We start from the raw sequence: 26,584 nt of genomic DNA, 5'->3' as shown, positions 1-26,584 counted from the left end.
CGGATGAACGCATTCGGTAGATAAATAAACAGCGAGCAACGGGCGGTTGAGCCTGAAGATGGATCCGCAATAAATTTCCTCTTTTAGCAATTACTAACATATTTGATACCCACAAATTTCTTTGAAGTTATTGTCGTCAGGAGGCCTAATTTAGACCAGATTCTTATATCTAAGCATACATTTCCATCTTAAACTCTTGTAGCTTGAAGATTAAAGAACACAAAATTTCTATGACCCACATACCAGATTTTAGCACTTCGCCAAATTGATGGCTTGAAATCGGGTAAGCTGCAGTACCTTAAAATATTACTGAAAGAGTTTCCAAAGCGATTTAATATGTCTTGGGCATGTTGAACAAAGTATGTGTATTTATAATTGACTCATTGAAACATCCAAACCATGACTATTTCATTAACTCATTAAAATATTGAATACCAGATTTATAATCATCAAATTAGGATAAGAAATCTTTTAGCTAACATGCATTTTAATATGACTCTATATTTAGCAGTTCCCGCGATTTGCTTTACTTTGTTTAAAACCACTTTACTCGAAAAGTCTCAAGTAGCAGATAGCACCAACAGTAGATCTAGATTACAGTATACAATAATTGTTAATTCGTCAAATCAATTTAACTTACTATGTTGCAAAAAAATTATAGAGAAATAGTTCTATAAAAAGATTTCCTCTTCTTAACGATGTTTTGAAGTTTTCTGTTTCGCTCGGCTTTTTGTTAATTACTAAGACTGCACTAGGCAGGATCTGGCATCTGCTCATGTAAGACTCGCTAGTTACCGATAAATGAAAACTAGCAACCATGTACTGGCATCACAAATTTATGTCTATTTGTTAATATCATAATTCACGCATCAATTGAAAATGAAGATATATAATATCCGCTATGATTACAATTGGCATCGGTCATTTCGTCCTGAATCTTCTGGTGAACATATATATATGCCTATATTATACCACTATAATGAGCGATTATGCACAGCTATATGAGTCCTTTGTAGCAAAGTCTAGATAAAAACTGCAACACAATAATCAAACCCATCGCCATATCAGAGTCTGTGCTGTTTCTACATGCCGTATGCTGCATCACAGTACATATTACTTGCATGTGTTTTTGTTTCCATTAAACTTACCTAGGTACCATATATACATATATCTATAGATACCAATCTGAATCTAAACAACTAAAAAATAGCGTAACTAACATCAACAACCGTTTAGATTTTCAATGAAGCTTCTAAAAATAAAGAAATAATAATATGTGGTAACTTCTTAATTGAGCAGTCCGTTGAGTTTATCCAAGCAAATTTCAATGAGAACACGATCTTCCTGGTTGAGATTACTCCTTTTTTCTATGCCGTAAACTACCCTACAAAGTTCTCTCACGGAAGATGTGTTTTGCAACTCAGGTCCAGCGCTCTTAACGTCAGAATTCTTTATTTCGATGCCCTTTCTTTCATATTTGAAGTATTCATTTTGTAGAGGCTCTATTCTGTTCACATATCCCTCCTCAATGATACTGAGTATTTCGGCCCACTCATCTTGTCGTAGATTCCCTTGAAACAGCTTGACCAGTTCGTCTGTTATTTGCTTTGTGGGTTGAACCACAAGACGTAAATCGTCGACATCTCTAAAAAAACTAAAGAAACCAGCTAGGCCAAATAATTTGCCTATTTTCAGGCCCGACTTGAGTACCCTTTCGCCGACCCCTCTGAGAGCCGACCGCAACCGAGTATCCTCAATGTCCTTAAACGATTTTCTTGGAAGATAAGAGAAAACAATGCAAATAGCAATTATTAAACAATCATTGTTGATATTTCCTTCCAGGATAGTAGAGTAATGGTTAAGAACAGCTGTTAGCTCTGCAGTACTCAGCGCTTCAAGATGAGGCGCAAGATTGGCTGAAACAAACGAGAAAAGAAGAGCCGATGCTGTATTGCAAGGGTAAATGGATACGAGCAGTCGCGCACACTCAGATGAATCTGTTTTGCGGATTATAGCCCCTGTAGTGCATTGACTGAGAAAAGCCCGAACATGATCACATTTTTGTCGATTATCATTAGATAAGTCAGTCATATCCAAAAGCTCGGGTTCCTGAAAAATAGGCCCGTATATACTGAACGTGTCCGGCCGCATAACAGAAAGCACCCTGAGAACGTCCCTAGTAAATAACTGCTTACAGAAATCTTCTCCCATAGCAGCTTCGAGAACATCGTCTTCTATCTGGAAATAATCTAACCGCAAAACTCCAAAGCAGAAGGCGTTTACTGCGTGATCAAATACATTTCTATTACTCAGAAAGAGGAACATATGCTTGATTATTAAGTGAGTTGAATTCAGAAGTAACCTCAGTAGCTCTTGTATGCGATCAAATGAGAGTTCCCCATCGTTCTCGAGTATATCGCAGGCTAGTAATATGCTACCTAGAGTGGATGCATGTTGGATGTGAAAATTTTTTCTAGCGATTAACCATATATCGACTTCAGCTAATTCTTTAGCCAGCGGGTGATCTGATATTTGCGTAAGTCGCAATTTTGATGCCAAATCTACTATAGAATCGTCCTCCGCCTTGTGGTTCATAAAACTCGCTATTTGTATCAATTTCTTAACATAGAAACTAATTGCTTTAGGTGGAACCGAACTGCATTCTACCGAAGCGTCCAAGATATCTGCCACATACTTGACGAGATGACTGCACATCAACTCAGCCTGGCTAGACTTACTTAATGGCGGCAGATGTTTGACAAATAAAAGCATCTGATTGTAGATCTTTATAAGACCAACGTGTCGTTTCATGCCACTGCGAGCCTCGCTTTTGCATAGTTTAATAAGTAGGTCGCAGATATCACTAAACAAGTCGGGGTCCACGCCCGAGAATGATCCCTCAATTAGCTTTCTAAGCCCAAGAATTCCCTCCATAATACTTTGATTTAACTTTTCGAGGCAACTGGACGTGCCGTTTTGCTGAATTTCATTGTATAGGGTCGATGTAGTCTGGAGCAGTCGAATAAAACCTGAAGCGGAGTTAAAACAAAAAAAAATTATTAGAATCTTAATAAGATATCTAGATAAGCATTTGCGTATTTTTCAGTATTTTCGAAAATACGAGATAGAGAAAAACGTACACAGATTTTTTGCTTACGAGCTCCTGATCATATGCATGATGATCCATGCATGTGATCATCCTGATGCACATGCATGGATCCAGGATTTATATAGATATATATATATAATGTCCTTAAGCTGATGAGGAAGTACTATTTAGAGCAGACACACCTAAAGGAAAATTTCTTTAGAAAATTAAAAAAAATAGACTAATAGTAGATATTCGTTGTACAAATAATCGGTACGATCGGAAACCACGCGGTTGCCGTATCGTTCGATGAGACGATCGAACACCTTCATCAGTTAATCTGTTGGGTTTTACTGTCGTTAGTAAGCTCTGGATCAGGAAGCTGGTCCTCAGCTCGAGGCGTAGAGTGTCCAAGTTACCTCACGTGCCTCTATGCTTAGCAGGCAAATACGTTACAGTGCCTTATCACGGGGAAGAGCTCTGTTGACGAACTGTCTGAGCTAGTTTACTTACTCGAACATGCTTTCTGCTGGCTACTTTCACTTGGTTAGGCCATATAGTATTTGTCTGTATAATCTTACGGACACACGTGTCGGCATAGGATAGAATGCCTGATGGCGATATGGAGGCAAAACTCGACATAGAGGACACTTATATATAGAATTCAGCTATGACCCAAGCGTCCCGAACAACCTGGTCGCTTGATAATACTAACTTTTGATCTACTAAATCTACTGATTTCTATTGTAGGTACCTGTAGAAAGCTTCATGCAAAGAGCACTGTAAGTATACCAAATTATTTTGGGGGCCATCAGACAAAACCCATGGTAGAAGGAAACTGTAACTCAGAGCATTAATAGTCATTATAGCCGGATGAAAAATAGTTATTGTAGCTAGATTAAACAATGGCGTTTATTACATTTAGTTAACATGACATTTTAACTTGCCTTTAATTGCAAGCATCCTTGTCTGAACCGTTGCTCCGTTGACAACTCCGAAAGCCGCCAATGAACATTTTATAAGTTCCCGAAGCATATCGATACCGTCAGTTTGTTCAATTAGGTCGTCCGTGGACTTAACGCTGTTAACGATAATTGTCGATATTGCCTGGATTCCCGATGCTAGTGAATCTAGTATCTCGACATTGATTTTTTCAAGCGTCATACAACGTTCTTGCAGCGCCAAAAAATCATCTACAAGACTCCGGCTATTTCCCGCCGAAGATCCACCAGAACCGTGAAACATCTGTAACAAAAAAAGATATTTCTACTGTAAAATAATGTTTGAAATAAATCCTAGGATATTTTTGTCGAACTAAATCAATTTGTCACAATGTTATTTAAAATAAACAAAAAGAGAAACCACAAAGTAGGATGCACAAAAGCTATGTTACCCGTCATGTGTTTGACTACATGCTTTATACCAGTACATAGATCACAGTATGCGAATGAGTGACTGAATATTCATTAATGCAGAGGTGTTTAGGGAAAAACCAAAAGTGAAGGCAGGGCTAAAGGGCAAGCAGGATCAATATGCAATGTAGTCCACTTTTGACTACCCAGAAACCATTAGGTTGCCTCAAATTGATTTCTATCATAAACAAAATGCAGTAGACACGTATTTAGTTAAATAATCGTTGCTAAAATATATACATTACTCTAGCATTTGGAAGTTCAAAGTGCTTCTAATGGTAATCACAGTTAAGAGAAGTGATTCCTGGCGTATTATACATAATAACAACGCAGAAGGTCATCATCGTTGAATTTCTTCATTAATTTGGCCCACCCTCAACTGTTTCCTGTGCATGATAGTCAAGGAGTCGACATGTAATCTAAACATCGAATGAGTTCATCCTCTCAGACACAGCATGAGACCGAATGTTTACAGCCACTCCCTAGAAGAAGGCGGTTAAATCATTTGACTCAAATGCCTTCTACAGAACTATCAAATATTGAAGTATCAGATCTCGTTAAAAGCATACAAAGTGCCCCCAAACAAACTAGATCAGCTCAGTTCACCCGTAAAGCCCCCGGTACAGGAACGTGCTCAGAGCCAAGGTGCGCTTTTAGAGAATACGTCCACCAAAAAGTATCACCCTCATCTGATCAAAATCACTGTACAGAATTCAGAGGTATCAGCGGTAGTTCACAAAGAAAAGAGTAAACACATCAGAAAGAAACACCTACAAAAACTCACGACGGCTTGCATTTCAAAAGTGGTGGAAGAATACAATGAAGACGAGCACTGCTGGCTACTCCCTTTTCAACAGGAGGAACTTTGCGCAGAATAAGTTTTTTCTCGTGTGGCGCCGGTTCAGACTTGTGCTAGTTATCTACCTATAGGTACACGCTTTCTTGTAAAACCATATATCTATTTATATAGAATCGATTTTCCCGCTATTGTAAAAGAAGCATTAATTTATAGGCATTATAACGCTTATTTCTCATAAACTAGAGTCTGTCAACCATTCAGTTTGTAGCACATTTATTGCATTTTTTACTATTGCAAACAGCAGTAAAAGAGAAATCAACTTAACCACTAATATCTCAAATTTTCTTTCTGTGTATAATCTGTATCAGCCCTTCACAATATTTAGCGCCCCGGATAGCATTTCCAGCGCCGCAATTCAAAGCGATAGCCGTAGTTGAAGGGGAATTCAAAACGATTCAACTGGCAGACTACAGAGGGAAGTATGTGATGCTGTTTTTCTATCCATTAGACTTTACCCTTGTGTGTACACTACTGAGGTTTTGGCCTTTTCCGAAGTAGCTGATGAGAGATTGAGTGTGAGGTTATTGTTTACTCGTGTGGCTCTCAGTTTTGCCATCTAGCTTTTACGAACACACTCAAAAAGAGGATGGCCATTTCAGAATTTAACTTTAATGCTCGTGACTTAACTACAACAAGCAAAGGACAGCATTTATATACATAGAAACTATTGAAGGATTCTACAGTACAGACCATGCATAGACATTTGATTGATATCCCTGCACTAAACTTAACCGCAATATAAATGTATAGCAGGTCGAATTGTTAAGCACTCTAGCTTAAGCGTAACACTGATGCAAGCTAATCTAAATATCTATTTAGATTTCTTAGTATCGGTTTAGGTTTTTATCGGTTTAGGTCTTAGTATCACTCTTAGGTTTATAGATATAAACCTAAGAGTGATACTAAGAAAGACTAGCTAAAAAATAGGGTGAAATCCTTAAGTTAGATTTTAGAGCTCATTACAGCGACCGAAGTTCCTAAAAGTAATTTTGTTATTAAAGAGCAGTAGTGATATAAACCTGTGATTAGATTATTATGTCATAGAAAATCTCTTCTTGGAGATCTGTACTAAAGTATGAAAAAAGCACATAACGGCTAAGAAAGAAATTTTGGATACTTTTAAAGGCTATCATAATTAAATATAATAGCTCCGTTTTGCATCGCTATCTCAATTATAAGGCGGCTTCTGAAAAATATAAAGTACTCTCTTTGTCTCTCCTGCGGTAAACGAGGATCACCCAAATGTACGTCTTCGAGACCCATGTTGGATCAATTTTTTTTCTACTCTTTCTCTAAATCTTTATCTATGTTTTTGAACATTTGTTTGTTGATTTGCTTTGGGGAAACTCTTGAAGAGAAACTGTATATACAGTTCTAACGTATATTTTTACATTTAAACGATGAGCAAATAATGATGCTATTTTAGAGGATCTCAACGGGCGCTTCATCCTGACAAAATTCTAATGTTGATAAAGACTAATTTCTGTTTATCGTATCCCCAATCATATTTTGAAGAAAGAGCTATAAATAACAAGAACGCTTGCTAAAGTTATATGGTAACGGTAGGCTTTATTCCGAATAAACGAGATTACTAAAATAATTATATAGATCACTCTGCTAGTGTTTTGGTATTGAAGGCTACGGCCCAATTTTAAGAAAGCAAAGCTTGTTTAAGGCAGACTGGCAGCCATTGACATCCCACTAGTAGCAGATATTACTAAAGACATCGCACATAAATACGGTACATTCAAAGATGACGACAGTATCGCATTTCGGGGTCTTTTCATCATCGACCAAAGACAAAGGTTGCGCCAGAAAGCAATTAATGATTTACCTGTCGAAAGATCTATAGAGGAGACTATTCTGGTGCAGGCATTTCAATTCACCGATGCTCATGGTGAAGGTAATTTGAATTTGAACAAATTGAAATCTTTGAGTATATGATAGTACAATATTTTGTAAAAGGAAAATAAATCAAACTGAATTTGCCATATCTCCTATCCAATTAGACCTCATAAAGTGGTTTCGACAACACATCAAAGACGGGCCTAGACTGCACATGTATCAGTTCGATTCTGCGGGCATATCCTTTTGTTAGTATAAACTATTACCTGCCAACAGGCTAGTAATAGTTTCCATTATTGGCACTCTGCAGGACTCATAGTATTACCGAAAACCTATTATAAAATAGGCTAGTAATTACGCTAGTATTCATACCAATTAGGGAGAAATGCTAATTTGACTTTTTCCGTTGTTTTCGCTTAAAAAAATAACTCAGTGTCATTTACTCGTACTGTTCAACCTGTTATTTGCAGTTGAAACATTGAGTGAGTACATTAAAATCCGAAATATGCAAACTGGCCAAGGAATCCTTAAGGCCCGTTGCTGCACGACGACACTTCCAGGCAGCTTTGCAGACATTAAACATTTAATCTAATAATGACACTATGACAAATAGCTAAAAAACTGCAGAACGACCCTTTTTTAGGGTTGTAACTCTGAACTATTTTCGGTTTCAGTTTGCCCAGCTGGGTGACGTCCTGGAAAGGACAGAATAAAGCTAGAGATAACAAATGAAACAGGAATTATTTGAAAAATATAGTGCTGAAAAGGAAGAAAGCTGCTGCACTGGCCGAAAATCCAGCCTAAGCCAGGCAGCAGGGCACATCTTCGATCAGCCAAGAGGAACAATTCAATACTGAGGACGAAAGTGAGGAAGCACAAGGAGCACAAGCGGACAGCAACTCAACGAGCACACGGCATGACAATACGGCACAAACCGAAATGCTTGATGGCACACATGAGGGCCCAAAGAATTGCAATAGAAGCAACGCTACTGGGAAATTAGCGGCTACAGCACAGAAAAGCGAAACAAAGAGCAAACCACGAGACCATGTTGAAAACATGTTAAGAGTAGGAGTTATTATCTACATCTCTTTTAAGCCAGAAAAAATATTTCGTAAAATGTATATAAGTGCTCATACTAAATGGAGCACTGTACTTTAAGATATTCCGTTGAAAACGTTGCTTGTTCTCTCAAAATGATACGTTTTATCGACTAAAAAAGTTTTAATAATATTGGTTATTTATTTAGTGTATAGATTCATTACGTATTGTAATTCGGCATTTCAGCAAATTGCTTCACCAAGTAAAGTACTTCTTCTTGAAGAAGTTGCTGAGGAATCTGAATAACATATTTCGTGAGGAGTGAAAGTTACAACATCAAGCTCTGATGTGCCGAAGAATAGCAAACATATTCAGCACTTCATAGTTCTCAGTCGGCATACCTAACTACAGATGGCCACCACTAATTAAATAAAACAATATAAAAGCTAGAGAAAAAGTGTAAAGATCGGGCAACAGCACAAACATCTGCAAATGATTGACACTATACAACACCAGCCCAATGTACCTAAACCTAGAAGATAGCCCACAGTCGGTTATCGGTATATGTACAATAATTATTGTCAATCATAGCCATGTAGCAGCGTTATATGCATTTCATTATAATGTCCTAGTATTACTTACTGTCCTAGTACTGCTTACTTGAGCCGAAGGCCTAAACAACCTATCTCCTAGTCCAAATAAGAGACCAGAAAAAGTTGGTCTCATAAATCGCGATGACGACACGTAGATATTGCACAATAATTTATTGATACAAAAAATTATAAATTTAATTTTTCGGAACGATTTACATTTCCTATATACTGTCTTACTGTGGTATCTGTATCCATTCATAATACAGACACCGCACACATGATGCAAATCACTCTTGGTGCAGTACTGTGAACCACTTTTAAAGCTGATTGGCTGATTCGATAGCCTACATTCGCACTCATTGATTGACTCAGCTTAGGCAAAATAATAAAAAAAAACTGACTAACATTGTACATTCGTGATACGAATTGGGCACCAAGGCTAAAGGCAGCGTACTGTAGTTTCACATGGAACATACTCCAAATATTTAACCACAAAAAATGCAAGTTTAAAGGGTTATTACACTGTGCTATATTAAGTGATATTCAGTTTCATCTAAGGAATAGCTCTCTTTATTGGATCTAATAGGTGTATTCGAGATGCCTTTACGTAGCCAGTGCGCACTCAACTATGATGGCTTTTACGTTAAGGCCAAAGTCCGTATAGAAGTTACTTGCCAGAATTCACTAAAGGCTCCTGGCATACCAACTACTTTTTGAAGAAGGTCACGTATAATTACAAAGTTTTGTCTATGTACACACATCTTGCCGAGTTTTAACCACAGTACATTTTTCGCGTTTAATATTCATAATTTATGGTTAACCGGTTAGAAATTACGTGTATCAATATCCCTCTTTTGAAATGATAACGAAAATTTGTACCAAATGGCGCTTACCTTAGAGTGAGGAATCAAATTCCTGCTACCGTGGAACTTTTCTAATCAAGAGTGATGTTTAGATCTTAATAAATTATTTAAGAATTTCAACGAAACTTTGAGTTTAAAAAATTATATAGAGTTACGAGAGTTTTCACTCGTATTCTTTCTTTCCACGCCTCTGCCAATCCCGCCATTTTTAAAGTTTCGCGGTCAAGCTCAAGCACTTAATTTTTCAAAAGATATTAACGATAAATGACCATAATTTTTTTGCAGGATGTCACTCCAAGGAAAATATCTCGTGGCTCAGATATTTAGCTTATAGTTAACATTACTTTCAAACATTTGTTAAGCTTAATTCATTCCAGCATATCCTCGCCGCTTCCCTCAACGCATGCGTTGGGACTGACGGCTCGTAACCTTGACGCAACTCGGCTGGCACATCATTTAATTGCCGGCTAGTACGCATCGAAGGCAGACGGCGTTAAGGAAATCCCTCCTTGCAAACCGGAAATTTTTCACTAGGTACGTATTATTCTTCATTTTTATGATTTTACGGCAGGTAAACCACACAGTCGAACGACTCTAAGATACTCGTTTTTGGTTAGAGCTTCCCGTGACTCCAATGTTTTTCTCAGCTGTTAAAGTAAATCTAAGCAGGTGATACGAAGATTAGCTTGCTGTCTGCAATATCCTCTTAGCAAACCAAGCCGCGGAAACTAACATTTAATGGATTTACAGTGACATAAAATGGAAAATCTGCTGAACTGCCAAAACAATCCCCTCTACCTACCTACAGAACACATGATCTTAGGGTAAATAATTTCCTTAAATGGTAGATGAGACAAAGTAACAAAGATGCAAAAGTTAACGGGGAAACCAATGAATTAATTTATCGCTTGTTGCCGTCATTGTTGTCGGTCATTGTGGCGTTGCGAGTTGACGAAGCATGACGGAGTCAACACTATCGTTTGAAAACCACTTAGGAGCTACAGAGATCCGCAGAGCCGCAGTTGCGCATTTAGCTAAATCTAATCAATGTATAGGATAACAGATCATAAACACGTGCTCTGAATTCGGTGATTTAGTGTGTTTCTAATGGCTTCTGAATTAATTTATCGCTTGTCACCGTCATTATGGCGTTGCTAGTTGACGAAGCATGACGAAGTCGACACTATCGTTTGAAAACCAGTTAGCAGCTACATAGAGCCGCAGTTGCACATTCAGCTAAATCTAATCAATGTATATGATAATAGATCATAAACACGTGCTTTGAATTGGTGGTTTAGTGTGTTTCTAATGGCATTTATACTCCGTTCTTATATCATAGTCTAGACCATTCTGCGATCTAGTAGAACTCTAATCAATGAACATATCGTATTAAACAAATTTTCACAGAATATCTTCCGACTTACGATGACAAAATTCAGTTCACAGATTCGTGTTTGTTTCTTTGTCATTTTGTTAAAACATTTATTGAATATTATCTTAGGTAAGCTTGTCGTCGTCGCTGAGAAATTAGCGTAGGAGGTAATGATAAGTCAGACCTCCTCAGAGGCTCTCAAACATGTTTCTGCTAAACGAAGTCAACCGTTCAAAACGAAAAATTGTCCCGATAATTGATGACAAATTGCCCCTGCATGTGGGGGATGTTTTTTCTTATTACCAATAATAGGCCATGTGAAGAAATTTTTGGCGTCGATATGGGCTTTTGTCGCGCAAAACCCGCGCCAGTTTCGTTTTGATTTTATGCTATCGATGAGCTCGTTACTCGGCTCAAAAAATGTATACAGAATTGTGGCACAATTTGTTCGTTTGGTTTTATTAGTATGCTTGTAGTGAATTCGGATAATTTGAGCTACAAGAGTATCCGAAAGATAACACGAACTGCTGAAGAAGAAAGTTAAGCGGTTGTACCCGAAAAATGATAGACTTGTCCACTAATTCTTCATATTGTATCACCACTAATTTAGCGGGGTGATCATCATCATCATCAACAATATTTTCAATAAAAAAAATCTGTGGCTACCTTTCATACGATGAAACTCTCCAAATAGGGATTGCGAAGCACTGTTCTTAACTAATTTACCGCTTATTATAGTTAACTGTCTCCCTTATTACTCCATTATAAAAATTAATCATTATCGTACAACGTTGAAAATTTAGTCAGATTACCTTACTTTTTGTACTTGTGGTTTTAATATACACTGCGTTATAAGCTTGCTGCTCACACAACCCGTCACAAAAATGAGTGGTTAGTATTTTTACAGCGGGCGATGGCTTTTGGGTGACGTGTATGTTTTTGACTGTTCCGGCGGCTAAAGAAATTCATAAATTTTGTCCTCGCTGTTTAACTGTCTTTACCGTTTAAGAGCGACACTTTAGGATCATTAATTAGTCAATTAGTGGTAGAAAATAGCGCAGGTCGATAATGATCGATGTCTTGTCTATATTTAGGTCATTGGCTATCTCTTTACGAGAGTTTCCCAATGACTACCTCGAGTTTACCGTCGAGCTGTAAGTAAGTCTTGAGCACACAACTGGCGCAATGACATATGTAGAAACTAAGCGTAACATTTTACATTTAGTTCCTTTGGGATGCTAGAAATGATAGGGATAAAGGGATAAATATAGGTTGGTTGTTGAACACTAAAGTTGGTTTTATTTGTTAAGTTTACTATATTTGTGCAAAGTTGCTTAAAAAAACAATAAAATAATTCTTCACAAATATTTAATTGTTGCATCATTAAGGCAATTGTTTATTAGGGAGACTAAAGATGATAATAACTGAATGAAACTTGCAATTACAACTCGCCTCTAAAGAGCGCTTCAACTGCTAGAAAGCAAAGCCATCATTTCGAAAGTCCATCGGTAAATGAATCCATGTTATCGGAATATATATCGAAGGCTCTGAGCCGTGACTTTGATGTCTCAGCGGTCGAAAGAGTGACGAAGCCAATATGTGTGCTACACTAGGGCGCAGAAATGTTACGTAGGGGAAGTTGTTTAGGTATACTATAAAAAATGTATCAAAGAACATTAACCATTATTATCGATACTCGACACTACGATATCGAGGCAATTTCTTATTTGTTTGCAAAAATTGGACTCAAATGTCAATCAAATGTCTTGCTAATGCTTATTGTTTTGAGTACACTATTCTAAAATTGGACTCAAATGTCAATCAAATGTCTTGCTAATGCTTATTGTTTTGAGTACACTATTCTAAACACGATATAAATCGTTCTTCTTACTGGATTAGTGCTAGCATTCGCATTATGGTGATGGCTATCAGTGGCACCAGTGATTAGCGGAAGCTGTACGTAATGTTGTATTCCCATGAGGCACTGCCTGGAATACGGTCATGTTTGACAATCATTCTAATGACACCAACTGATTCTCCTGTGTTTGTGGTTGAGTCTGTAAAAGCGCTTGCGGTTACAGTGTAGTTTTTATCTGAATGAGTCATAGATCAGTATTGATAACCATTTACATGTTTGCATGGGGTACAGAAACATCTTGTCTCTCACATGTTAATATAATTCTAGAGTTTGGCGACCCTGTTTAAAAAACAGGTTTCTGCTTTGGACATGTGAAGTGCCTGTTTGTTCGCGGCTCAGATCTGGGTATTGATGACTCTAGCCTTGAGAAAAACTCACTTTAAAATAAATGAACGGAAGTGATGCGAACAGAGTCAGAATAAACCGTAAGCGTATCTTAAGGATGAGTAAGAATAAGTGTCAAATAATTATTAATAATCTATAAATTATATATGCTGATAAAATATTTCGTAGCGTTTCTTGGTTTTCTCGACTAAAAAGAGACTGTTACAAACTCATGATGATCCATCATGGCCAGTGCAGGTGCCGTCCAGTATGTTACCTAGTAGCTACAATTATGAACCTATCAAGCAAGCTACGTAGAAATTTTGTAGAATTAATAAAATTCTACAAAATTTCTACCTTTAATAAAAAGGTATCTCCTCAGCTGTACTTTGTAGGATGTCTGCGTGTGGTTTTTCTGTGTGAAACTGCATTGCTTCCTAATGACGGAACGTATCACGACATTGTCCGTAGAGAAGTATTTTCAATTTGTTGCGAAAGAAAAGGCACTTAGAAGTGCGGTGAAATGACTATTTACCATCATATGTAAGAATTTTCAAGCTATTAAGTACAGTTCAGATATCGATTTGATCTCCTCAGTTCATGGAGGATCTTAGGTGATTCGAGACGTAGCGCAGCGACTATTGCTACTCTTATCTGTTCGATGACAGCCGCGTTGTCGTGGCTACAAAGAATTTTGAATTGCAGTTCAATGACCTTCGGACAATAGCGACTATACATATCACAAAGATCTCACGAAAAGCAACGGATAGAATCGTACCAGAAAAGCAATCGCAAAGACAAATTGCTAACTCGGTTAGTTTAGTGAAACGTATCAGAGGGTTGCAAAGCTCGGGAGTCACTGTTATCCATAAAGATGCTTCCATAAAGACGTTGTATGTATCGAACTGAGTCTTTTTAGCTATTGTGACCAGGCGAAAAACTTTGCAATTGTTTAGAATGCCCAAAACAATTCCTTCTGGCTCTGTTAGATGAATCGCATTTTGAGATTTTGGTTAGTAACAAGTCTTTAAATGTTTAGGCAAATCTCGTACAATCCCTGCAGAACAAACATCCAAGTCAAATAGTGGTGCGATTTCCGTTCGTGGTGCAGAAGCCGTGCATTTAGTCAAATGATTATACAGTGATGTAAGTAAGAAAAATGCTGTCCTAGATACGAGGATGGTTACCGAATAAGGTTTTGTATGAGACATACCTTTCCATATGTCAAAGGGTCTCTGAGCTGCTTATCGCTAATGAAACTGAGGTTCTGCCATAATTTGAAAATGCGCTCGACTTGGATTTTATCAATAACGTGTGAGATTCAGCAGTTTATAGTACTACTACTGTGGGCTCAAAACCCATGCGTGACGGAGATAATGCGACAATGCATACGAAGCATGCCCAAACAAATTGCAGCAGTGATCATAGCCAGATGTGGAAGAACGAATACAAGCCTTAGCAGGTGGTTTGCAGATCGAAAATGCTTTCGTAGCGACAGTGTCGTCGAGTGTTAATATTAAAAAGCAGACGAGGGACCATCTTCAATCAAATTTCTGGTGGCCTTATTTGAATGACTAATAGCTGTAGATTCTGCACAATTTTTGATTGGAGTTGGATACTATAAATGTGTTACATAGTTTAGTCATCCTCAGAGCTGTGTCACAAAATACTGCGCATACAGAATTTTGTTAAAGATATTAAAATCTTTTTATCGTTATACGCATCCGTTTACAGATATATAGAGATGGCGCCGAAAATCGCTCATCCCGCTCCTGACTTTAAGGGCGTCGCAGTCGTCGACGGAAAATTTAAAACAATTCAACTCTCTGACTATGTAGGAAAATACGTGGTGTTGTTCTTCTACCCACTGGACTTCACTTTCGTTTGCCCAACCGAAATAGTTGCTTTCTCTGAAGCTGCAGCACGCTTCAAGGTATTTGACCTTTTGTGCCATCATTCTGACGCATATCGTAGTATATTTGAGTGGCACAAATGAAAAAAATTGTAGAGACATTAGGTTTATAACTGCACACTATCTTCCAACAATTTTCAGGAAATCGACTGCCAGGTGATAGGTTGCTCCACTGATTCGCACTTCTCTCACCTGGCGTGGATCAACACTCCTCGCAATGAAGGTAAAATTATTATTATTAGCGGAATGTGCTGTAATATTATTTTAAATCATATTTTATGGCGAATTGATCAAGTGGTTCGCCGGAAGCCCAATTCTTAATGGTTGTATTAAGTCAGCTAGGCATTTCTGCTTCATTACATGTTACTTAGAGCCATCTAGCGTAAGCATTTGTCTCTGGTTTTACTATATTTGTGCTAGGTTACGCTACCTTATGTGTTTTACTACATCTGTGCGAAGTTACGCTACCTCATTAATTTGAGATGGTAGCTAATTTTCAGCTTATTCTAGTATTCAGCGACCGTTCGATTATTCATTTAATTTTGTGACACTTTTTCCATGTACTATAAATAGTATCTGACAGTCACGTGACGTAAACTACGCTAATTCCATGTTTCAAATACATTTCGCAGGCGGTTTAGGTAGCATGAACATTCCGCTACTGGCCGATAAAAGCATGGAGATTGCGAAAGCATACGATGTTCTCAAAGACAACGATGGCATTACGTTCCGTGGATTGTACATCATAGACGGGAAAGGAATATTGCGTCAAATCACCGTGAACGATCTCCCGGTGGGCCGCGCCGTTGAGGAAGTACTGCGGCTGGTTCAAGCTTTCCAGCTCACCGATAAGCATGGAGAGGGTAAGGCCCACGATAAGATTCGACAACAACCAGATAAGGAGATGATAGCCGATGATACCTATGATGACAGTGCCCGTCGGCAATCAGCTCTGAAGAGACCTCACAGTCCACAAACCCTCGGTCAGCACCACCCCGACTCCAAAATACCTCGAGTATGAATCCTCCCCTCTCCCTTCCCGATCAACCCACCATAACGTGTCCTTCAGTAATGACAAAACGTCCATGGTGCATGACCTCTGAACTGACGAAGCTAGAATATTAATAAAACCAAATAGGGGAAACGTGGCAACAGCATGATGGCCTTATCTGAAGACGAACTCTTCAGCTGGTCTAGCATAATTTTATAACAGACTTAGTCGTGTTCTGGTCAATGAAGAGTTGTCGTAAGAATTGACCAAATATTGATGAGACATTAGTTGCAAAAAGCTGGATAAAAATAACTTAACGAGCTAATAATGTTAGGTGCTTTATCAATTCAAAAGAAACCTTAAGGAGGTAAGTACATTTAACAAAATCGCTGACCTGTGTATATTTTGTTTCAGTGTGTCCTGCCAACTGGAGACCAGGATCTGCAACGATGAAGCCAGATACCGAAGGCAGTAAGGCTTACTTTGCCAGTCAGGCTTAAAACACAAACAGAAAAATTGGTTCGCTTTACCAGGTTCTTGTTCTATGTAGATCGAGCATATACTACCAACCTATAATGATTGAATGTGCACTTGATTTATCCATTTATTATAATATCACAAAAGATTTCAATAAAGCAACCAAGAAATCTTATAGAATGTTTTACGGACAAATGCTTTTTTACCGCATCGCTCCTCAATGATAGGGGACGTTCTCCCCGTATTTACCGATCAAAATATTTTCTCTTTTCTTTCTGTGATTTCGCTTCCTAGACGTAGGCCGTCATATATTGCACTACAAAAGAACATTTCTAAATACCGTGATTTTTGGAGGCGCTAGTAATATTCTATTGAAATAGTTTCTGCTTGATTTTAATGAGCAAATACTCTCATCGAATGCTCCACGTACATTTGCAGGCTTAATCTTTTTAACAAATATCAAAATTAAAAATATTGCCGATAAATTTCGTTATTTCGATATATATATATATATATATATATATATATATATATATATAGCAAAATTATCGAACGGATCTGAACCTCTGAACACATGTACGGATAAAACAGGTGACGATGGCAATATCTATTTTTAGAAAACTGAAATATTAATTCCATGCAAAATACGTTGCTGCTTAGGTTTAATAGAACTTTCGTGTATATTATCACTGGGGTTCATTACTGTTTTTACGCTTTTCTCCTAGGATTAATTAAGAATTAAGCGTAACACAAGTACATAAAGATAATGCCTTAGTCGTGAGAATCATATTATGATTTCTGGTTTGCATAAATTTAAAATTTTGTTAAGTGATGAATGACTGGCATTGAAAGCAACGACCCGCTGAAACAATGTAATATTACCTAAATCAGCCCACTAGTAAAATTGAGTCTTATTTCTAGTTACAAAGGTATACATGTTAAAATTAATGTGGGAACTTTTGAATAGGATCCAGAATTTGTTGTTATTTATTGAATATTATTGTTTTTCCAGATTTTGTTGTATTGTATTAGGTGCTTTTTCTCTTTGTAAAGCGTACAACTAGAATGGTGAGCACGGTGTTTTGAAGTAGCTTAGCTTGTCCTCACCAACGACATTAGCATACAAAATCTTCAGTAAGGGCAATTAATTTCAGGTTACGGATGTAATTTAATCGTATTAGTGCCCTTTTATTCCGGCAAAGCACCTGTGCGTAGCGAAAGTTGAAGTTAGTTATACGATAGATTTAGGTAACTTGAATAAATCTCGGTTTAGTTGTATTTATAGAAACATATAGCGTGTTGCAATGGTCATTTTTTAGCAGGAGCTGACATTTAAATATTAATCCGAGTTTAGTCAAAAACATTTTGAGTTGTAATTTTTTGTACTGTCTTAATATACAGACGTCGTACAACAATATTTTTTATTCTATAATGCAAGTAAAGAGAGAAGCCTAACCTGACACACGTGCCACACCTGAACGGTTGGTATTAAGCGGAGATTTCAACAAAACATAACACCTATTGTCGCAAATAGTAATAAATGCATGATTTATTAATAAATATATTATAGATTTTGTAAGCAACTAACAGCGTTCGCAATCGTAAATTATCGTCATTCGTCAGCGGTTTCATATAATTGAGGTTTATGTAAAATACAGACTCATTATGTCATTAATAATAATATCTACTTGTCTATATGTTATCGCTAATTGTTGGCAGTTAAAACGTCGCTTTATTGTATTTTTTTATATCGACCATAAGGTGGTGAATGTTTATGAGCTCGGAGCGAACTGGTAGAGAGCACAAGGGTGGCTGCGAAATTACTTTATTAAAACGGTGATAGTATTGCAATAGCTGTTTAAGGGCCTCTTGTAGAATACTTGTGCCACATTTGAAATTTGTAAATGTCTTCATGATATCACCATTCATGTCGTCTATAGCCTTCTTCCAACCAGAGTTGAAATTCCGTACGAGCGTAGCTACTTTATGTGATTCCTTCTCGAGTTCATTGATTTGACCTGCAAATTATTATACACATTAGGTTACAGCATAAGCAGCAACCGTATTCTTGCCTAACAAAAAAGTGCTGCTCAAAAGCGACAAATTTACCGTCAAGAAGTAAAAAGGGACAATTCAAAACCACAAAAAAAAGATCAGCTTCCATTCAAACGGGGTAATGTTTGCACGCACGCATACACACGCTTATATGTACATAGACACAATTGGTATATGGTGATTTGCACTCATTTACGCGACGATTACGCTTACCTGGATGACCTTACAGGAACGTTTACATAAAATGCGTTTTCCAAAACAAAGGCTAAGCACGAAAAATGGCCTTATTTTACTGTTTCTATAGAACAACACATCTACTCTATGTATCACGTATTCACTATTACTCTTTATGATCTTCTTCAATATGCCGAATAATTTATTCTTCTCGCCAGAAATATTTGGGGCTGGTGTTGAAGTCGCCCACTCAGGGCTTGAGACTCCTCTTTGCTGTTTACCGTTAATTTCCTTGGGATCGAAAGGTAGCCTGCAGGTACGAGGTCTGGAAGATCTGATGGGTGGAAACAAACGTCCCACTCAAGCTTTTGTAAAGCGGCTTTACGCTCTTTGTTATGTAAGGCTTTGTTCCTATGATGGCGCAGTGATAACCTGCTCGTCCATGAAACTCAAAGGGGTGGACAAAGGGGTCAAAGGGAAACAAAGGGTGGACTAGGTTTAAAATTAGACGTAAATACGCCTCGATTTGTACTGAAACCCAGCTGTCTGAAATAAGGTTTAACGCGTAAAGCGTGAAAGTTCAACATAAAACTCGGGAACATTTAACCATGTGAGGCCTAACACTGTCCTGGCGAAGAATGGCTTTGCGTCGCCTATCGGGTTTTTTTCTGTTGGATCTGTTTGTTTATTGTTTTTTTTGTTTATTCGACGTAACTGGGTTATATACACATTCTTGTTGATCATCTTGTTCTCCTGAATCATCTCCTAGCACATAGAACCTTTCCAGCTTTACAAAACGCAAATCATGGCCTTCCTTCGATTTGGCTTAACTCGAGGCTTTGCTAAATTTACATTTCTATCCATTTCTTTCTACGCTTTATACCGACGTAAAGACATACTTCTCATCACCCATAATAACTTTGTGCATACACCTGTAATTGTAGCTGTGTGTTGCAAGGAGGTAGACGAGGTATAGACAATTAATGAAAGACCTATTTCCTTATTCGCTTTATCCAACTCACAGAACGGTCAGACATTCAATTTATGATAAAACGGTCATATTTTCAAATTGCTGGCGTTCGTAACCTATTTTCTCAGTCAAGTGACAAGATGTTCGGTTGGCCAGCCGGAGCAAGCTACACCATCAGCTCTAAGATCGCATTTTTGATTTTAGCAAACATCTTTAAGCAGTCCTTATCCTACAAAGCACGTATATTCCAGGCTGTTTCGATACCTTTGACGAAAAAAGTAGGGTACGTGTCGAAAAAAGCCTCCCTTTTTGAAATCTGAATGCGCCATAATATGCTGTCCACTATAAAATTACAACGGGCTTATAGAAAGAAGAGGGGAAAAGAACATTTGCGTATCGTATATTAGTTATATATATATAATAGACACGTAAATAGAAACGGAAAATAATGAAAAAGGAACTATCACTTATGTTTCAATTTAACAGAAGTAATGAACAGAAATAATGGCAAATAATACACATGATGATAAAGATGATTATAGCAAAAGCTAGCAATTGACAAGGTTTCCACTTGGAAAATGTATAACAAAGGCGTTATTATCTAAAATGTTCATATATAAAATTCATAAACAATACGACGGATAAAACGATTGCAGTTAAAATTTAATTATTATTTATCACTATTATTATTATTATTTAATCAAATTATCTCTTCGATGCCTCAGTGAATATAAATAATTGTAAGACCCGTGTCATGGTAAAGCTCATCCGGGTTACTTTAGCTGACCACTAACTCCTATAAACGCTCCAAATTGAACGCAAGAGATACTGATTACATCAATGAGATTCTAAACGAGGTTTGCAAATGCCAATGTTTACAGTTCTCCCTATCCGAAAGTATAACATCCCCACCAGTGCACAAAACTTTGTCAAAGCCAGTATCCATTTGCTTCAACAACTAGAGGCAAATCAATTTAAAAAAGGCCTTACGGTATTCTCTGACGAACGAGAGCAATGCATCTAACTCCAAAAGAGGTTGCGTTTGTATAAAAGCAGAATAGAGAAAAAGTGAGACAGACATTCAAGCACTTCCTGCAGGATTGTATATATATATATATATATAACAAGAGTACAGAATTATCTAAGCTTAAGAGTTAAATAGTCTCTATGCCTTTTAAAATTTTGACTTCGGTCCAGCGAGACAGTTAAACGACTCACTAAAAGTCAAATAAAAGGTTCTTCATGAATCTTGCAAGTCACTTTATACGCTGCAATCTATAATAATTAATAAATAAGAACTTTACGAACGTAATAATATATAATGTTAATGGTTTCTTCACGTTAAATTTGCAGGTGAAGGTGTTTAACAACATACCCTTTTCAACGTAGTACTCGGATTCTTTAATGAATGTCATCATTCCTCCAAAATGTACGGTCAATATCTGCTCGACGTATTCGCTTTGACGTGCCGTTAGTAGTGTCCTAAAGTTTGTTGTCTCTTTTGAATCTTCGTGCGTTCTTTGTTGAAGTACGCCAAGCATCATATCATAATTGTTGATGAGAAAAATTAGTTGATCTTTTCTGCCGTTGAACTCAGCTGCCATACGCAAGACAAAATTCTCTACCTCGATTTGAAGCTGGCCAAGAAGCTGAGTAACTCGCTCGTCTGGATGGTTTTCATTTATTGAGACGATCGCAGCGGAGAACTCGGCATAGCGTCGCGTAATATAATGTGGCCTATTGTCTATGCTGCCTAACTTTGAAGGATCGCAGTCTCGAATCGATGCTATATTCATTCGTAAAATTGTTTCAAATCGGGGAAAAATTATTTTTACCAGTAAATCCCAATAACGATCCATAACAGGAACGTTTCGAGAATGCATGACAACTTTAAGTTTACGGATGATATGAATGCAAAGAAAAAGGGCAATCGAGTCGAAACACTCCGCCACGAAGCTTTCTGTATGCTTTGCAAATAATGACATGCTTTTTTCAAGGATATTGTCGAACATATCGACGGCTCCCTGCTTTGTTAGCAAAAAGAATTCCGAAACAAACAGATATTCTCGCGCAGCGTTATCACATAAAGCATACTGCGTTGACCGAAAAAGCTGCTCAAATGGATAATGTTTTTCACTCTTTGCTGAAGCATGCGGTACAATTACAGGTGCTTCTAAATCTGCCCCCAGGACGGCGTTGCGACTACCGAGCGTGAAGATCGTCGATCGGTTCTTAAGTGAGGGCTTATTGAATAAACCCCATTTTGGAGTGTCATCGACGCCCATCAGATCATCTTTATCTGGCACATCTTCGAACTGTAATTTCATTAACCGAGTTTGATATGCCTTGAAATACGATAAATACACCTTACTAATGGTGTCAACGTACTCTTCACGTATTTCTTTCGCAACTTCCCGCTCATGAGTTGCCAAGAACTGGAAAAAGAGCCTGTGCTTTAACATGGTGTTTTGCGCCAACTGGAAGTTAGCATTCGCCTTACGAAACGAAAACACTTTTTGTAACAGCCATTCCCGGATCTTTGTCACGGCATGAACTTTGAGCTGAAATAAGCAGAAAACAACTCCCTATTACTTTTAGTTATATATGCGTTTATTGGTATCTTTTTTCAGAAATTTTTAAGGTCACACCTTTTGCCCGAAACAATATGAAAATCCATCTATGTATGAAGCTATTTTTTTAAAGTCATTTGATTTTGTATTCAAATACAACACAATGTCTTTTAAAGCTTTATAACCGCCTTTAATAGAATGTAATCCAGCTTCTAACTGCACACTGTGTCGTTTTATGATATTTTCAATTGCATAGATTTTTCCCATATCAGTAATATCGATATATCAAGAGTTACCTTATCGAGGATATCTTTTACATCCTGACAAGACGAAGCCTCCTTGAAGCTCTGCACCTTTACGAATGAAATCTTCTGGTCGAGTAAGGCAAGCTGGGTAAGGAAATCCTCATCTATAACGGGGCAATCGAGAATGACGTTTATCGTTGCCTCAGGTACGATAAAATCGTCCACGAACTGACTAAGTTCTCCCCGTACCGCCTGTCGATTCTTTAGCTGGAGGTTCATCGCGACAGATTGACGTTGAAGGCTCTGAATTTCTGATGATATAGAGCCAAGATCGTTCTGAAAAGTTAAGTAGTAGCCTGTTCATAATAATGAACAAAAGATCCGATCTTTTTTAACATAAAAAGTGAAACCTACAATAACCAAGGACGCCGAATTTTTAGTAAGGACTTATTTGAGATATGCATACTGTTTACCGTATTTGTGATTAACTGTTAGGCCTACTGCATCTGTGTTTTAATTAATATCCGATTAGATAAGCTTCATCATGTACTGAATTTCATCTAACACCCACAATTATATGAAGCAGCAAATTTATCAAATCAAGCTCAATATAAGTGTAGTAACGTTTACAACACTATCCAGAAGATTCCTCAAGTAAATATGGCAATCTGGATGACAATATTATATCATGGGTTAACTCTGTTCTACAGCAGATTGACATCATAATTCAAATGACTTGTACATATAAAAAAATGTTGTCACGGAAAATACTCCATCTATGCGTCAGCCATTGACTAATTCCAACCGTACCTTCTCTCGAGGGCATTTATATAAGTGAAGCCACTATACCTGAGAATAGTACAAAAGTTTAGGCTTAACAAGGCTTTTAGATACTTGTATAAGTTAAAAAGAGTTTTACCTATACTTCTTTATTATACAAAAGGTTGCTAAAAGCCTGTCCTCACTTTATAAAGAAATAATTCATGTCTTTGAGTGCTTTTATGTGTTAACCTATTTTGATTATTAGCGTACAGCATTGCATTAGTTCGGCCCATTCGGGTACGACTCAATAAACTCTCGACAACTACATAAACTCAGTGATGATTGTCAAAACAATTATCCATTATTACGCTAAATAAAAAATCGGAATTTTTACAGGATGTTTGTCGTTCTGTACTTGCTACTAAAGGTTCTGAAACGTTTCGAACGATGCACTTTCGTAATGATATAATAAGCAAATGTACTTTAGTTTACTTGGCATCTATCGTAAAAATACGGCAATAACCAAGAAAAGAAAGACAGCTTTAGAAATCGACATTTTGTATATACCACATATACTCACTAAGATCTGTCGTTTACCTGAAACCCACGTAAGATGCTTTCCATGCGTTGCAAGATGGCGTCACATGAAGCAATCTCTCCGTGAAGTGCTGCAATGTCTCGACAATTGTGCATATAATCTCTAATCGCCTCATCCTCGCTGCCCTTAAGTTGCTGTTCAACACTTCGAGAGTATTCTCTGAGGTCGCGGCCTGACTCCAGAGCTTCCTTGATCACATCATGGCAAAGATTCTCCTGGATATGATCGTCCACACCAGCTAGGGGATCCGCCATCTGTTGTCACACCAATAAAATTATTATCACAATTTAGATGAGAACAACTGCTTATTTCTAGCTATTAATGTTGAAGGACGTGATTGCTAAAAACTTATAGTTTGTTAAAAGTATCTCAGTTTACTCGAAATATTAGCTGCAAGCTCGATAACGCACGAGGTTTTACAAGTTCATCAAAATTCGTGTAAATTTTAGGTTACAAATGAAGAAAATAAAATTTATTATATCCTTTGCCTAGAAAAAATAATTGTAGAAAAATTATGTAAATATAATTGGACTTTACATGATATTCGGCATCATTTACCACTATTTTACAATGCTATTCTTGGCTTATTCATATATGGAAGGCGGATCGCCGGTCAAACGTTCAGTTCAGAAAACTGACCTAACAAGCGTGGCTTCTAACATAAAAACATACCCATCCAGTTAAAAGAGTTTGAGCAGATCTCTTAAAACTGAGGTAACTTAAATATCACCGGTTGGGATAGCCTACAGGGTGTCTAATTAATCTTGATGATGTTGACATTTCTGTGCTTGTCACAAAATTACTTTTTATAATTATGTTGAAATATTCACCCATGAGACGTGTTCCGGATGCCACTTGAGCCTTTTCTATTTAATAATAAGAATAATGTGGTTGCTAGATCATTGGTATTGCTCTAGCTGTTCGACCAAGAATCGACCTTCTATTAAATAGAGTCAACAATTACGTTGCAATTATTAATTAAACGTTGCAAAATTCTGTTGACCGTGATTTAAAACTGACCGCAAACTAGGCTTCGAATTCTTTGGACTATGCGTCAGTAGCCGTTTTTAGTTAGTACATCTCATAAATGAAAAACCGGTAAATCTAAAAATATACATTTAAAACAGAGCCTAAGTAAGCAACAAATAATAAGGTAGCATTAGATCGCTGTTGAAGCGTAACAAGACTTACGAACAAAAAAAATTGAAATAACTGGATATAAGGAATATTACTTTAAAAAAAATATGAACTATTGTTCGAAATAAATATATACTCGAACCCATTATATAAAAAAAAGTCCTAACAACGTAGCCGTTATTATCATAGTTCATCCGGCAACGTTAGTGCAACCTAAATTCTGAATTAATCGTACCAGTTACATTTGCCCTCATTTCTGAAAAGAAAAAATAAATGATCATCTTTTAACAGCCACTGTATTTAAGCCAGACCTTCGAAAATCACTTTTGGATGGAACGTTTTAGAACAGACCGCGCAGACATTTCGGCCACTCAAAAATCGAACTGAAACTGTTTTTCTTTTATTCTAATGTAAATATAGTGTGTTGAAGTTGACCCAGGCACGATCCCAATATCTTCTTTTAAACATATAAATTGAGCAAGCTATGTTCGCCAGTCGTAACAAAACAGTTATTTTATTTGAAAAAACAATGTTAATATGGATGCGCTTGCGGGAATCGTCGGGAAAATCGCTTTTCTGTGTCTCGCTATGTTTAACTTTATTTCGTCTGTTCACGTAGCAGAAAAGTATTCATGTGCGACGCCTATTACAGAAACGTATTAAGCTTGTGTTATCTACGAGCACCTAATCCCAGATGTTGAAACGGTCGTTTTAGAGTTTCCTTAAGGTAGCAGGATCTTGATTATTGACTAGGTGTGTAGGAATACATCCCGTTCCGCAAGCAAGCGCATTTCTTTGTTTGAACAGAGCAGAACGTTCGATATATTTTTATCGTAATGTGTTTCACTATAAATTTATTCACATAAATGCATCATTAGCTGATATACCTGGGTTGCCAGCTGACCAGCAATTTAATAGGGCCCGGTTGATCATAAACCTATCTCACACACATTGATATAGCCTCACAAAAATACATGTTCTATATAAAAGTATTCGATTTTTTGTGAAAGAATATCCGATTAAGTAAATTATATGTACATTTCCGTTAGGTTAATGAAGCTATACATAAGTACACTTCAATTGTCATTTAGTAGCATAGAAAGTTATAATTAACATATTGTTGTAGGCTACCATAGAATTATATATTGATTTGCTCATGTTAAACAATATGATTGAAAAAAGTTTATATCATTAGAGAGTCTTGTATTTGTGTAAACAAACCTTATAAAAATCCTCTTCAGTTCTTAAATTTCACAAAATTACTACTAAATATTCTCAAATCTGTCAGTACTAAATAGCTCTCAGCTGAGCTGTGTTTTCAGCAAAGATAGATGTCATCATCAAAACAAAATGTCAACTATTTATTAAAATTATCTGA

At 37.2% G+C, this 26,584-nt stretch overlaps 3 protein-coding genes, 1 long non-coding RNA gene and 1 pseudogene across 5 annotated transcripts; 3 read left to right on the top strand and 2 right to left on the bottom strand.

Moving 5' to 3' along the window:
• Positions 1–820: 820 nt before the first annotated feature.
• On the bottom strand, positions 821–9,913 carry LOC111270788 (uncharacterized). Of its 2 annotated transcripts, XM_086972639.1 has the most exons (4): positions 9,732–9,907; positions 4,036–4,333; positions 2,739–3,029; positions 821–1,916 (listed from the first exon to the last, which is right to left on the bottom strand). In XM_086972639.1, the coding sequence occupies exons 2-4, from the start codon at positions 4,331–4,333 to the stop codon at positions 1,288–1,290; spliced, it is 1,218 nt and encodes a 405-aa protein (XP_086828765.1). In that variant the 5' UTR covers positions 9,732–9,907; the 3' UTR covers positions 821–1,287. The 2 variants fall into 2 exon arrangements, with proteins under 2 accessions (XP_086828765.1, XP_022706922.1); XM_022851187.2 differs by having other exon boundaries at positions 821–3,029; positions 9,732–9,913.
• On the top strand, positions 5,015–7,952 carry LOC111270778 (peroxiredoxin-2-like; annotated as a pseudogene).
• A 164-nt stretch (positions 9,914–10,077) lies between the features above and the next one.
• LOC111270791 (peroxiredoxin-1) lies at positions 10,078–16,875 on the top strand. The gene is made up of 5 exons (XM_022851192.2): positions 10,078–10,235; positions 15,050–15,248; positions 15,369–15,450; positions 15,860–16,090; positions 16,633–16,875. The coding sequence occupies exons 2-5, from the start codon at positions 15,060–15,062 to the stop codon at positions 16,716–16,718; spliced, it is 588 nt and encodes a 195-aa protein (XP_022706927.1). The 5' UTR covers positions 10,078–10,235; positions 15,050–15,059; the 3' UTR covers positions 16,719–16,875.
• Positions 16,876–18,216: 1,341 nt separating this feature from the next.
• Vps52 (vacuolar protein sorting 52) lies at positions 18,217–26,544 on the bottom strand. The gene is made up of 5 exons (XM_022851189.2): positions 26,428–26,544; positions 24,069–24,323; positions 22,761–23,045; positions 21,270–22,455; positions 18,217–18,713 (listed from the first exon to the last, which is right to left on the bottom strand). The coding sequence occupies exons 2-5, from the start codon at positions 24,321–24,323 to the stop codon at positions 18,415–18,417; spliced, it is 2,025 nt and encodes a 674-aa protein (XP_022706924.1). The 5' UTR covers positions 26,428–26,544; the 3' UTR covers positions 18,217–18,414.
• On the top strand, positions 21,245–22,812 carry LOC147752080 (uncharacterized). The gene is made up of 3 exons (XR_015315079.1): positions 21,245–21,323; positions 22,062–22,211; positions 22,721–22,812. It is a non-coding gene; the product is annotated as an uncharacterized LOC147752080 (long non-coding RNA).
• Positions 26,545–26,584: the final 40 nt, after the last annotated feature.

This window comes from Varroa jacobsoni, unplaced genomic scaffold (genome assembly GCF_002532875.2).
Source record: "Varroa jacobsoni isolate VJ856 unplaced genomic scaffold, vjacob_1.0 contig00121, whole genome shotgun sequence".
NCBI lineage: Eukaryota > Metazoa > Arthropoda > Arachnida > Mesostigmata > Varroidae > Varroa > Varroa jacobsoni.
This window is presented reverse-complemented; position numbering and strand designations above follow the sequence as displayed.